Source organism: Humulus lupulus, chromosome 6 (genome assembly GCF_963169125.1).
Source record: "Humulus lupulus chromosome 6, drHumLupu1.1, whole genome shotgun sequence".
Lineage (NCBI taxonomy): Eukaryota > Viridiplantae > Streptophyta > Magnoliopsida > Rosales > Cannabaceae > Humulus > Humulus lupulus.
In genome coordinates this window covers 97,936,292-97,949,027 of record NC_084798.1, presented here as the reverse complement: position 1 = coordinate 97,949,027, position 12,736 = coordinate 97,936,292, and the positions used below count along the sequence as shown (strand labels likewise).

The 12,736-nt window shown below is 34.4% G+C and overlaps 1 protein-coding gene across 5 annotated transcripts; it reads right to left on the bottom strand.

Annotated features, from left to right (window-relative positions):
• Positions 1 to 559: 559 nt before the first annotated feature.
• On the bottom strand, positions 560 to 4,388 carry LOC133782384 (zinc finger CCCH domain-containing protein 18-like). 5 transcript variants are annotated; one of them, XM_062221677.1, is made up of 8 exons: positions 4,260 to 4,388; positions 2,564 to 3,482; positions 2,311 to 2,481; positions 2,023 to 2,202; positions 1,745 to 1,821; positions 1,462 to 1,614; positions 1,245 to 1,371; positions 560 to 1,126 (listed from the first exon to the last, which is right to left on the bottom strand). In XM_062221677.1, exons 2-8 carry the CDS (start codon positions 3,469 to 3,471, stop codon positions 1,057 to 1,059), a joined length of 1,686 nt encoding a protein of 561 aa, XP_062077661.1. In that variant the 5' UTR covers positions 3,472 to 3,482; positions 4,260 to 4,388; the 3' UTR covers positions 560 to 1,056. The 5 variants fall into 5 exon arrangements, with proteins under 5 accessions (XP_062077661.1, XP_062077662.1, XP_062077663.1 ...); XM_062221678.1 differs by lacking the exon at positions 4,260 to 4,388 and adding an exon at positions 3,989 to 4,247 and having other exon boundaries at positions 2,311 to 2,478; XM_062221679.1 differs by lacking the exon at positions 4,260 to 4,388 and adding an exon at positions 3,989 to 4,246 and having other exon boundaries at positions 1,245 to 1,368.
• Positions 4,389 to 12,736: the final 8,348 nt, after the last annotated feature.

Genomic DNA, 12,736 nt, shown 5'->3' with positions numbered 1-12,736 from the left:
GGTTTCCTTCGCAAACACAAGTGATTGCTTTCCAACAATTGAAACCTTTAGCCAGAAGTTTGCAGAAAATCCAACTGTGGCCGATTAATTAATAACAATATTAAAAAATGGCCATATATTTGTCAATGTCATTAATAGTTAATAGCTAGCTATATTCGGTTGTTCCAACTGGAAGAGATAGTGAATGAGACAAAAGCTGAACAATGCATGTTGTCTTTAAAAGACCTACTCTAAATGAATTACTATAAATTTTGCTCTCGAATAAGTGTGTACAACTATTTAGGGAGTATGAAATTGTCAATAATGCATTCGTATCTGGATATCACATAATGAAGATTGGAAAAATTGGTTTTGTGCACAAAATAGTAAATGTATATATTTTGTGGGGCAGAGAATGTTGACGTGTCTTGTACCCTGCAAAGTCCTGTGTATGTATAGATATACACAGTAGACTCCTGAACTTGGTCAATTATACACACTTGGCAATAATAAGACCAACTCAGATACAATTGGGCAAAAAAAAAATGAAGGTAGAAAGAAGGAAAATCAACTCCACGTATCAAACCCAAAGTGGAAATGATAAATATATATAATAAATCTTCTAAAAGGTATAAGCTGCTGTCACTACTGCTCAACTTAGTTTCATCTATTGCTCAGTGTTACAGAGAGTATAAACAAAATATATTTAACCTCCATAGACACTCTATGTACTCACTAAAAAGACTGACTACATAATTTATCAGTCTCCCTTCTAAAAGATTCAGAAATTCTTGCCTTCTTTCTGTGGTTAAGATTAGAAACTGTAAAACCATTCTTAATATCTATATATACCATGTATAATATTTCTTCTTTACTAGATCCTTCACTCCAAGTAAGGGGTAAGAAAATTTGTCCAGTGTTGGTTCTTCTTTAAGCAGTATGTACGTGCAGAAAACTGACTGATCGACGAAAGGGGATGAAAAAGGGGAAAAGAGAAAGATAGTTTTTATGTTTCGAACTGAAGAGATTGACTTTGAATCAGATTTCTAACTCTATAATCTTTGTGTGTTGCCAGACCTATATAACTGTTGAGATGCCATTAGCTCTGGAAGATGCAAATGGACTATCCGGGAGATTTAGTGCTTGACTGCACAAATGAAGAAAAAATAAAAGAATTGTTAAGAATAATAAGAATGCTTAACCAAAAACCAAGATCTAACTCCATTCTTTGCAACAAAAGAAAATTCGCATGATGAAGTCCATACCCTTCTTGGTCAGCATTGGTGTCTGTATGCTTGAACTTATCATCACTTGTGGATCCACAGTTAAAAACATCAAACAGATAAGTGAATTGTTCCGAGGATGGCAAATTGAACTGGCCTTCTGCTCCTGCTGCAGAAGAGATGAACTTATTTAAATCAAAATAATGGTGGTGGGAAACATATGAAGCTGTGAAACAAAGCTATTAGTAAAAAAGTAAACCTTCGGACAGTTTACGATCATCCATAGAGTAACCAAAATATGACTGATCATTCATAGGCTTCTCCCTTAGCCGCACTGTTTCGAGCTCAAGGGCCCGTTCTTGTTCCATTAACTGTTTTCTAATCATTCTAGAGTTTTCAAATCCTCTGGCAACTGAAAGAGCAGAAGGAAATACACATTTATATGTTAATAAATAGAACCTAAAAAATCATAATGCTATTTGCTTGCAACATAATTAAAAGACTTTACAGACTTCAATTACAGAAATTTCAGTCCTACTCACTTGATTGAAACTCAGAATCCAAGTCGGAGTAATGTGAAGAATAATATGCTGGAGCCTCAGTCCTATCTGAGTATTTTCTGATGAAATATGAAAATGCAAGAGATTGAGAAACAAAGACAATGTTTCATTCAAGAAGAGATTTACAAATAACAAAAAGAAAAATATATGAATCTTCTCCATATCAAGCACTGGACTAGAAAATATTATATATTATTGCAAGGAAAAATCACAAAGCACATTTGAGCTTGGTAAGAGAAAACAATGATTAGAAATGGCACCTATCAACAAGCTTTGATTTTTCCCTGTAAGGCTTAACGAGAACGCGAGCCCCGCAGACAAAATGAGGATTTCCCTTGGCCAAAATCACTCTCACTGTATCTGCACTAGCAAAAGTTACAAACCCAAACATCCTTCTCTGTTGGCAGGGAATCCTTACATCTTCAACAGGCCCAAAGGAACTACAGAAGGGAAAAAACAATAAGGTTAGCGTATCAAAAGAACGGTGACAAGTTCTAGACAATGAAATTACAAGCCTCTATCATAAAATTGAAACAAAGTAAGCTTACTTAAAGTAGATTGAGACATCTTCTTCAGTAAAAGTGCTCTCAGCTGGAAATGTTAGATATATCTGCCTTGACCCGCTAACAATTGGACCTGGATCCGTCTTTTCATTTCGGTGATCCATGTACATAGCAGAGTCTTCAGCCAAAATTAATGCATGCTGTCCATGAGGCCTGCTAATCAAGGACAAGAGTGAAATATTTAAGCACTCATATCATAGTCAGCTATAAAATTCAAGCCAAAGACAAAGATTTTTACCTGTCAATAAGCCTAATACTGTTTTTCAATCGAGCCAGAAGCTTTGTTAAACTATAACCAGCTTTTCCATGCCTCTGGCTCTCTGTGAGGTAGCCATCAGCCTGTAAGTATTTTCCATATTTCTCATAGTACATCGCCGGTAGAGAAGCAATAGAAACAGGATTACCTCTTCTTGACTTAAGAAGCTCTATTATTTCCAACTCCAACTTCTCAAGTGAGCCAGGTGAGAAAAGATGGTCTTCATTAGCAGAATCATAGGCCTGAGAAAAGCTTTCAGGAATCACTTGTCCGTGAGAATACCTACAGCTACTTCCATGTTTACAAAATCCCTTGTTATAATAGTGACAAGTCTTAACTGGAATCTCACAAAGACTCGAGAGTCTCCTACTTGTTCTACCATTCAAACCTCCAATTCCAGCATCTGGGTAGAAACTGTCAATACCTACTCCTGATAATCCAGAATTTATTTGCTCCATCTGATCCTCTAAACTCAAAAACTGATATTGGTTTTCATGTTCCAAGGATGAATCATAAAACCCCATTTGTAAAAAGTCTGGGTTCTGCTTCTTAACAACCTGGGGATCCCAATAAGGAGAGGACATTTGAAAATTGGAAGACAATTTAGGCCTTGAAATTGCAGCAGAAGAGAATGGAGAGAAACCAGAAGTTGGGTTTATGGAAGGTGATATAGGTGTTGAGGCTGACTTGGAAGCTAATTGTTGGAGTTCAGTTTTGGCCTTTAATATAACTTGGTGAATCAAATGTTCTGGAGCAGAAGCCAACCATAGTAACTCCTGGTCACCATAGTCTTGTAAAAGAAGGTATCCTATAATCTTTGTAACATTTTCTGGTTCTAGTTCCTGAATTCTATTGAATAGTATCTTTGTAGACTCTGGAAAATCCATCATTTATACAAGGACTGCAAGGAAATAAGAATTGAGAGAAATTTAATGACTGAATTTAGAAAGATAACAGTTGCAGACTCGAAACGAATAGAGCCAATAGAATTTTCTTTCTCTTCTATCCAAAAAAGAAAAGAAAAACTTCATTAAAATAAATTAAACAAAAACACTAACATACATACTAGCCAGCCATAATAACAAATCTGTGAGAATAAGAACATATTCAAGATTCACAGCCTACAAATCTGACACAAAAATATCCATTGACAAATAAAGTACTAACATAGAAATGAAAAGAAGGAATGAAAAGAAATATTAAACCACTCTATACATAGAAATAGAAATAAATATTAAACCACTCTATACATAGAAATAGAAATAAATTAACCTCAAAGTCTTCATTAGGCCAGAAACTACATCTAAGAAACTTAGGAGATTTGGCTAACAATGGAAGAAAGTAAAATAGGTTATAAACAAGTTTTAGTAGGTTTGACCTAGAGCAACAACGAAAAAAAAAGCATACCCACTACCAAAAATCATTCAGTAACAGGTTGAGAGAAGAAAGAAACTGTCATAGAGATTAATTCAGAGCTTCAAACACCATATCTAACACTAATAGTAATACTATCTTTCTCTCTCTACAACTTTCTCTATCCATCATATCTCTCTAAACTATTTCAATTATCCATAACAACGACATCATGTTGATCTCAAAAAAAGGAAACTAACAGAAGTGATGCTTTTAAAGAGCACCACACTGCCAAACACGTTAAAAAAAATACTGAACAGTATACCTTAACACTCACTACCCTTCCGAAGTTTTCTTTCTATATTTTATATACATTTACATTAAATGGTCGTTTCTTCTTCTTCTTCTTCTTCTTTTTTTTTCTTTTTAAACATGATAATATGCCAATAATATTTTCGTTACTCAATGTAACTGAAATTACATAAACACCCCTATTAAGATTTTTTTTTTTTAAATCCCACGAAACAAAATTTAATATTTATTTTTTTTTTTTGGGAAAGCCATATAAACTTAATAATGTTATTAATAATAAACATTTGCTTAAAAATTAAAATAAATATTCGGAAATACCAATGTGACAAAATTTAGAACTCCAACCACAGATGTCGGCAAAATAAACTCCTTGAGTAGCATAAACATGGATTAATATTTGTCTTTTTACAATGAAGTGGCCATCTCAATTCTGGACCGTCGGATCATTCTTGAGATTCACATTAAAAATGAGTTCGAAGGATGTGGTCAAAATGCAATGCATTACTCCATAGCCGCATAGCCAAAAAAATAAAATAAATAAACCTAAGCTCAATCAATCAAGCTTTGTATATTTTGATCATTAACCATGATGACAAGGCAACTTGCACCAATGGGTCCCATTTACGCCTTGTTGATTGTTGTGGGGTCCGCCCTATTTTTGGTGTATAATTGGTTTGTGGTGCACACATGCTAGATCATCCACCACATATGTATATATATAATATATAAATATCGTATGCATTTTCTTAGTGAAAACATATATTTAATAGATATGTAAATGTTCTTACATATCATTTTTTCCCTTTCACTTAACTCATAGGCTAAGTAACATTCCCATTCCCTAATCCTATGCCATTATTATTTAATTAATTTGGCTGAGATTTTTGTTTTTACATTTTACTAAACATGTCATCTTATTTTGTAAGAAAAAAAAGGTCTAATCTTATATTTATTTAGTTGAAGGTTATCCTGTAACTATGTTTCAATTAAATTTCTTTTAATAAATGAGTATATGCAAAGTCAATTGAATTTAATTATTTGATTTAATTTCCTGTTGAAAATCAAATTTGGTTTAAATAAAACATCCTTTCGTTTTTTTTCCACATTTGAAGGAGACTAATTCACCTCTTTCAAAAAAAAAAAAGAAGGAGACTAATTCAACCGGCTAAAGCTTAAATTTAAATAGAATTTGAGTAAGAATAGGGCTTTATAGATGTATCTCATATTTACTAATTTGCCCATGTAAAAATAAAAAAATATGATTTTTTTAAATATATATTATTTTAATGAATAGAAATTATGAAGATGATGTTATTAATTTTAAAGAGTAATGATATATGCATCCAAACATTACAAATAATACTAAATGATTATGTGAAATATTTGGATGCAAGTATGATTACTCAATTTACATATAATTTATATATGGCATGTATACTTTACATAAAAACTAATTAATTTTAGGTGTATCAAATTTTATTTTTTTGTTTGAAAGGAATAGATTTTTCGTTATTTTATTAAGAAATAAAAAATAGTTAATTCTAGCAATTAAGTTTCAAAAGTTAATTAGCATATTTTAAAAATACCTTATTAAAAATTTTATAAACAAACTAGTAATATTTTGTATAACTTTATAATATTATTAAATATAAATAATATGCAGCATAAATAAATGTAATAAGAGATAAAAAATGAGAAAAAAAATATGAATAGACTTATTAAGAAAAGAAAAAAAATACTTACAAGAAGACAAAAAAAATGGAAGAAAGAAAATAAGCAACACGAGTATAAAAAAAATATTTTATATAAAAAATGTGTAGATAAAGAATTTTATTTTGGTTTCGACAATTTGTTTTGTTAAAAATTCTAAATATTTAATGGAATATATATTTCAAATTAATTAAAAATAACTATATATTAATTATATTAAGATAAATTTAAATTCAAATGTTATAAAATATTATTATTATAATAATATATAATATAAGATTAGATATTTAATAATTACATTAATATAAATTTAAATGTTATATATAATATTATGTATTAGGAAGATTCTTAAAAATATGGATAACAAACTTGTTATAACATCTAACAAAGACTCAAGGTCATTGTAAAATGTAGCTCTCTTAGCAAAAGTAGACACAACAGCTAAACAATACGTACCCACAAAATCCATCTGGAAGATCTAGCAAAAGAATCAAATCCAACGACACCATCTACTCCACACATTTTGCTTGTATAACTGAGAAACAACCTACAAAATAAAATATCATACAAAACAAAAACAATGTTGACGTTGTTTTTCGTCAACTTAGAAATGAAGAGTACTAAACACAAATCAGAAAAATAAAGAGAAAACACACGATTTTTTACTTGGTTCAGCAGTTAAAATCTACTTAGTTCACGAGTCGATGTTATTCAACTATGGAATTCTCTCAAAGCTTTTTTGGGAGCAATTTAACAGAGTATTCACAGTGCCAATTTCAGTGTCCCTACAAATGAATTTCTCCAATCTATTTATAGACTGGTTTACAGAATATCTCCCATCACATTTCGTGGAGTTATGATTCAAATCTCAAAAATAAATACAATTAAATGTATATAAATATATAATACGCATATAAATCCCATGATATTCGGGATTCATTAACAGATTACAACAAATCCCTTAGATATAGGGATTTGTAAACAGTAACCACGACTGCACTTGGCCATCAATCTCACACGTTTGACTTACATATTTTCGAGATCAACAAATCATCACGAGCTTACCAACTCGAATTTCCTCAGTCTGATTAAGTATCTTTATCGAGGTTGTCACCTCCGAGCTTGTAATATTTAGGCTCGAACCTTCTTGACTGATGTTAATACAAACAGACCAGGAAAATTAAACAAGTGTTGAGCCCATGTCACTGTAACTTCAAGCTTGACTCGAACCTTCGAGATCATGTGGTTCTGAGCTTACCACCTACAACGTCGACGTTTTAATATTGAACGAGACTGTAAGACTCGATTCTCATTAATGATGATCTCCTGACTAATTTGCGAGCCTGACTTTCAAGATGAAAAATTCTATTCTCGAAATTTGGGTGTAACATTTTGCCTTCTCAAAAGTATTAGTTCGAATCCTATGAGAAGGAAACTTTTGAACTGCTCCTTTCGAAAATCGGGCCACCTACCACACTCAAGTGTGGACACGTGTCAGCTAAGGATTGCGCAGTCAAAATACTTGAGCACCTTTTACATCTGCCCACGTCTTTTCGTATCTCCTTATTTAACGCCCAAACGTGACTTCCACTTAGCGGTAGTCGTAGTATAGATGGGCGATCGATTCCACAAGGAGGTAAAGAAACAAGTTAATCAATAAATAAATGTTAGAGATAAATAATATGAAGAAAATAGAACAAGTGATATTTTTGTTGGTTTTAAGATTTAAATATTAGAAATAAAGATAAATTAAAATGTGATGTAACAATAGGTAACAAGTAGGAAGGATCAAGAATCACCAATATGCATACTTATTTATTTGGATCTTTGATTTACAAAATTTACACAAATGAATAGTTCACATCTCAACTATTCATTTGGAAGATTTAACATTGAAGCACAAATATATTTAACAAAAATATATTCAAGTGATTATTATTCTTTACCATGAAAAGATGAGATAAATCTTATGAGAAATCTAAAAATGACATTATACCATTGGCAATAATGCAATAAAAGATTGGGCATAAAACCTAACACAAATATTACTTTTACCATTTATAAAATACATAGAAAGAGCATGACTAATTCTATATAGATTTTAGCAAAAGTAAATATATATGGATGAGATGGAGAAAATGATAAAGATATTATCTAGATTATTTTCACTAATTTGATAATACATAGAAAGTGCATGACAAAATCTATAAACTATTAGTAAACATAAATATAGATAACAAGATGAAGAATGAGAGATGAAAGAAAATAAATCACTCAAATATCTAAACTTTAAGTACATAGTGAATCAAAAATACCAAACAAAGTCATAGTACATATAGGATCATCCTAACCTTCCCAAGAAGGTTAGCCTATTATGCTAGACGTTCTCATAAAATTATAGAGAGAAAATATGAGAGATGAGACTAAAATTTGGTAGAGTTTTGCTACCTAAAAATTACATAGAAAATGTGAAGAAAGTGTCCCTATTTATAGATGGAGAAAAGGACTAAAAAGAAATTAAACAACAATTTGGGGTTTTGAAAATAAATCTGAAATATTAATAATAAAATATGATTTTGAAAAATCAAATCTTATTATAAATATTAACCTAATTATTTTGGTGTATGGTCAAATGCTCTTTTTCAAAAACACAAAAAAAGATGAGCTTTAAAGCTCAAAATGGCAATTTTGCAAGGCCCAATACCCACAAAATGTGGGTTGAAAGTGGCTGTGGCAGATGAGGGTTTTGACCCACTCCCAGCCAATGGGAGCGCGCCACGTAGGCACTGGCTGGGAGGATTGGGCTGGTTTAGATGGGCCTGCGTTGGGGGAGCTTCAGTTTGGCATTTGGTTTGGGCCAATGTGGTTCTGGGCTTTGAATGGTTTCAGCCACGTTGAAGGAGGCTGATGGGCGTTTGGAGGGTCACGTTGAAATGAAGCAAATGGCAAACATGGGTCAAAGGTGGGTCAAAGGTGGCTGCTGGGACGCGTGGCAGGCTGGGAGCGCGACAAGTGGCTGCTGGAGAGAAGGGAAAGCTTTGGGCCTGTGATGCTTTGGGCCGAATTTCTGGTCTTCAATTTTGCAAAAATGCCAACTTTTCCTCCTTTCTTCAACTTTATTTCTTTATTTCTTCTTTCTTTTCTTTATGACAAAATGCATCTTTAATTCTTACAAAATAACAATAAATTAAATTGTAATCAAATATTTTCATTTATAAAATAAATCATATTAATTCCATGAAAATATTAATTAAAACTTAATATATTTTGACAATTAAAATCAACAAATATGCATTTTTGGGCACTAATCACTCCTTTTTGTCGCCGTTTACCATATTTACACCCCAGCCATTGGATTAGACTCCAAATCAAACTAACGACCCAGATTAGTCCGACCCTTGACATCCCCTGGGGTCTATAAATATACCCACTTCGTCTTCCTCGTTTTACTTTTAAACTCTTCATAGAAAAAGCTCTCACCAGAGAGACAGAGCCATGTGGAATGGGACTCTATCTTTATTCTCATCCGATTAATCAAGTCTTTATATCAAATTATCATTGCATGTTCTCCAAACCACGGAAACAATCTACCTCCAACATATTCGATTCTGTGAAGTCATTCCTCCTACCAACATTCCAGTCGGCAATTTCTCTGTTCCCGCAAACTTTTGTGTGTAAGTTTCTGTTCTTGACTCTCGTATTTTGTTTTTTCATATGTTTTTACGTACCTTTTTGCTATATGAATGTGTTTACTAGTTTCAACTTTTGCAAAGTAGTTTATCTGATGTTACACAAACTTTTTATTCAAATTTTTTTTTGAAACCACGGTTCTCAAACCCAGATTTAGTGCAAAAAAATTCAAAACTAGGGTTTTTCAGATTAAGGATAGTGCTTCGTGTAAGCCAAGAAATAGGGGTTTTGATTTAGGGTTTTAACTGCACAAATCCCAAAAATATCAATTTTTGGGTAACCGTCAGCTTTATCCCTGAAAATATGTGATCCTTAAAACTGAAATCCCCTTCCCCTCTCTCTCGTGTGAGTACAAGCTCGAAGCCCAACCTTTACAATAGGTTGGGGTTCAACTTTGAATTCATCTTACCCTTTCAAGGCCTCAGTCTCGATTAAGGTAAATTCGTGATCTCGGACTTTCGAGCTCGAATCACCAAAACTATATTTTCTGTTATTTCCTACATGCCTGCCCCTCACCTTTTTCTTTCTTGTTAGATGTCGCAGAACTCTGAGAATCAGTGGGGGTCAGAGCTCGCTATCCCTTATTCCTCATCAACTCCCAGTCTGGAATCACCCTTCACTCGGAACCAGCGCCTGATACGCGAGCATTGGGAAAGGTGCGAACAAGAGGACATCCGAGATCGATTTTAACGCCAGATTAACAAGGTTGAGGAGAGAAAGAGGAAAATACTCCGGGTCACAATTTACCCAGATCTGGATCCTGAGATCAGACCTGTCCCACTCGATCCTAAACTCAAAGTCACCATTGCTTTCGAGCCTGGTGCCCTTTCATTCTCATTGATGGAGGATTCTTCGAACTACCCTTCCACCTCACAAGTTGTTTCCGTTCCCACCTTGTAAGAGGGTTTCTTCGAGGCTGAGCATTATTGGAGCTTAGTCACATCCACAGGCCAGATATCGGAGCTGCTAGCTTATCATGGCCTGAGACTTTCTGGCACTCTGATGTGTCGGCCTGCAACTGTTATATTATTTTATAATATAATGTAATATTATACTATTTTATAATATAATGTATTTGGTGTTACAAATTCAGCTACAAATTTGTAACTTCCAAATATTGCCCTTTATTGTGTAAATTTGTTGTTACACAATATTGAGATGAATTTCTTAAAGCCATATGTGAAATGGTTGTTAGAGATATGATTTTAACCCCAATAATGTGTTTTGGAGGTTACAAAATCAATTGAGAGGGTGTTGGAACCGTTTGGGAAAAACAGAACAATTTAGTGTGTTGAAAATGGTCAGTGGCCGCAGCCACAGAATGTTGGTAGCCGCGGCCTGTGGGACAGAGAGCAATGGCCACGGCCACTGATGTCCCTGGCCGCGGCCACAGGTGTTTTTTTTTTGGACCAATTTTCAGTTTTTTCCAATTTTGTTGAACGGCTCCAAAAACCCAAATAACTCACAAATCTCACTTTTTATTCCATAAACATCCAATTAATCATTGGTAACAGCCATGGGGGTTGGTGAAATTTGAAATTCAAAGGATGTCTCTACACTTTATAAATAGGAGCATATTGCTCACTTGAAAGACACACTTTTTCTATCCACTAGAGCACTTGGCTAGAAACACCTAGAGGCTTGATTATTCCAGAAAGCATTTCCAAAATCTGTGAGAGATCCCTTAGTGCTTGAGTTAGGGGGAAATAAGCTTTTGGACAAAGGTTTCAAACCTTGTTCAAGTTGGTGATCCCCAATACTCTTCACTTTGGTAGTGTGAGTGAGAGTTGTTTGTCTTTTGTTTCTTGCTCTTTTCTTTTGTTCTATTGCTTTTCATCTTCACATTCTTCTTCTCTATTTACTTGTATTTCTTGTTTAGAGTTGTAATATTTTCTTTTCTTTTGTTACAAACACTTTTGCTTTATTTGTATCTTTTTCTTAGAGTTTTATTTCACCATTCTCTTTTTCTAATCCTTCTCTTATTTATTTGTATTTTCAATTATAGAGTTGTAACACTATTTAATCAATCTAAATTTTATTTGTAATATTTTGTCTAGAGTTGTATTTTCTTACCAATTTCCATTGAGGCAAATATATTTTTCCTAACAGCAACTCTGAGCAAGCTGAGCTGCTTCGCCCCGGGAGATGGCAATCCCAACAGTAAAATTAAGCTCGCTGCCTAGAGTCGTGAGCACATGAGGGCATGGGCTCTACTGCTCCTGAAATCCTAATTCAAGGAATTTCTTGATTTTGTTGGACTCGTTCCCTTCAAACTCCAGACTAATTCCTACAGGATTCTCTCTGCCCTCAAGTCATTATATCACGAGCTGAAGTGGGAAGGACCCTCACTTCAAGAGATTTTATATCTCTTTTGCCTCAAAAGCAACCATTCTCGAGATTGGGGAGGGGATGGATTTTATTACTTATCGAGCTATCCAAAGGAGAAAAAGCTTTTTGAGGACATACCAAATCATCCTCCGAACTTTACGCTCGCATTCTTCTGGACGGATGGCCTCACTCCCTCTAAATTTTACTCCTTACAGCGCATCCGTAAGTACCTCCACACTTATCCCCTTTTCCTTTTTACTAAATAATAAAGCTCAAAATACTGATATGTAGCTGTTTCTACAGCCAATTACCACCGTCCCACCCCCTTTGATTCAATGGTGGAGCATAAGGCCCCTGCTCCAAATGCCTTATGGTCGGCGATCTATATCTTATCTTCTCCACGAAGATCGGCTTCGAGCCTGTGGCCTCCTGGAGGAAGGCCAATCGACGGATGACTCGGCCTATCGCAAGTACTCGAGGTAGGACCTCGTGCCACTTCCCACTGACAGACTTCCCCCCAGAAGGAGGTCTTCGAGCTCCCAGACACGTCCCCCTATAGCTCGCTGACACGACCGGCCTACCTCGGGAAACGAAGCCCAAGACGAAGCTTCACCGAGCTTAGGTGGTGGAGGTAAAGTAGTGTTTAGCTCCTCCATGTCGTCCCCCTCTTTACTTAAGCACAAACCTGGTGAGCTGATCCTCTTCCTGGATCCTAGGGATAATTTTTATGTGTGGTCATGGGTAGATCATAGAGTGCGTAGG

Bases quoted from the DNA above. Each gene is read 5' to 3' on its own strand.
- LOC133782384 (XM_062221677.1), bottom strand. From the start codon at position 3,471: ATGATGGATTTTCCAGAGTCTACAAAGATACTATTCAATAGAATTCAG. The intron at 2,482-2,563 runs GTAAAAATCTTT...GTCCTTGATTAG, and splicing joins AGTATTAGGCTTATTGACAG to CAGGCCTCATGGACAGCATG. The intron at 1,615-1,744 runs GTGAGTAGGACT...CTGCTCTTTCAG, and splicing joins GGATTCTGAGTTTCAATCAA to TTGCCAGAGGATTTGAAAAC.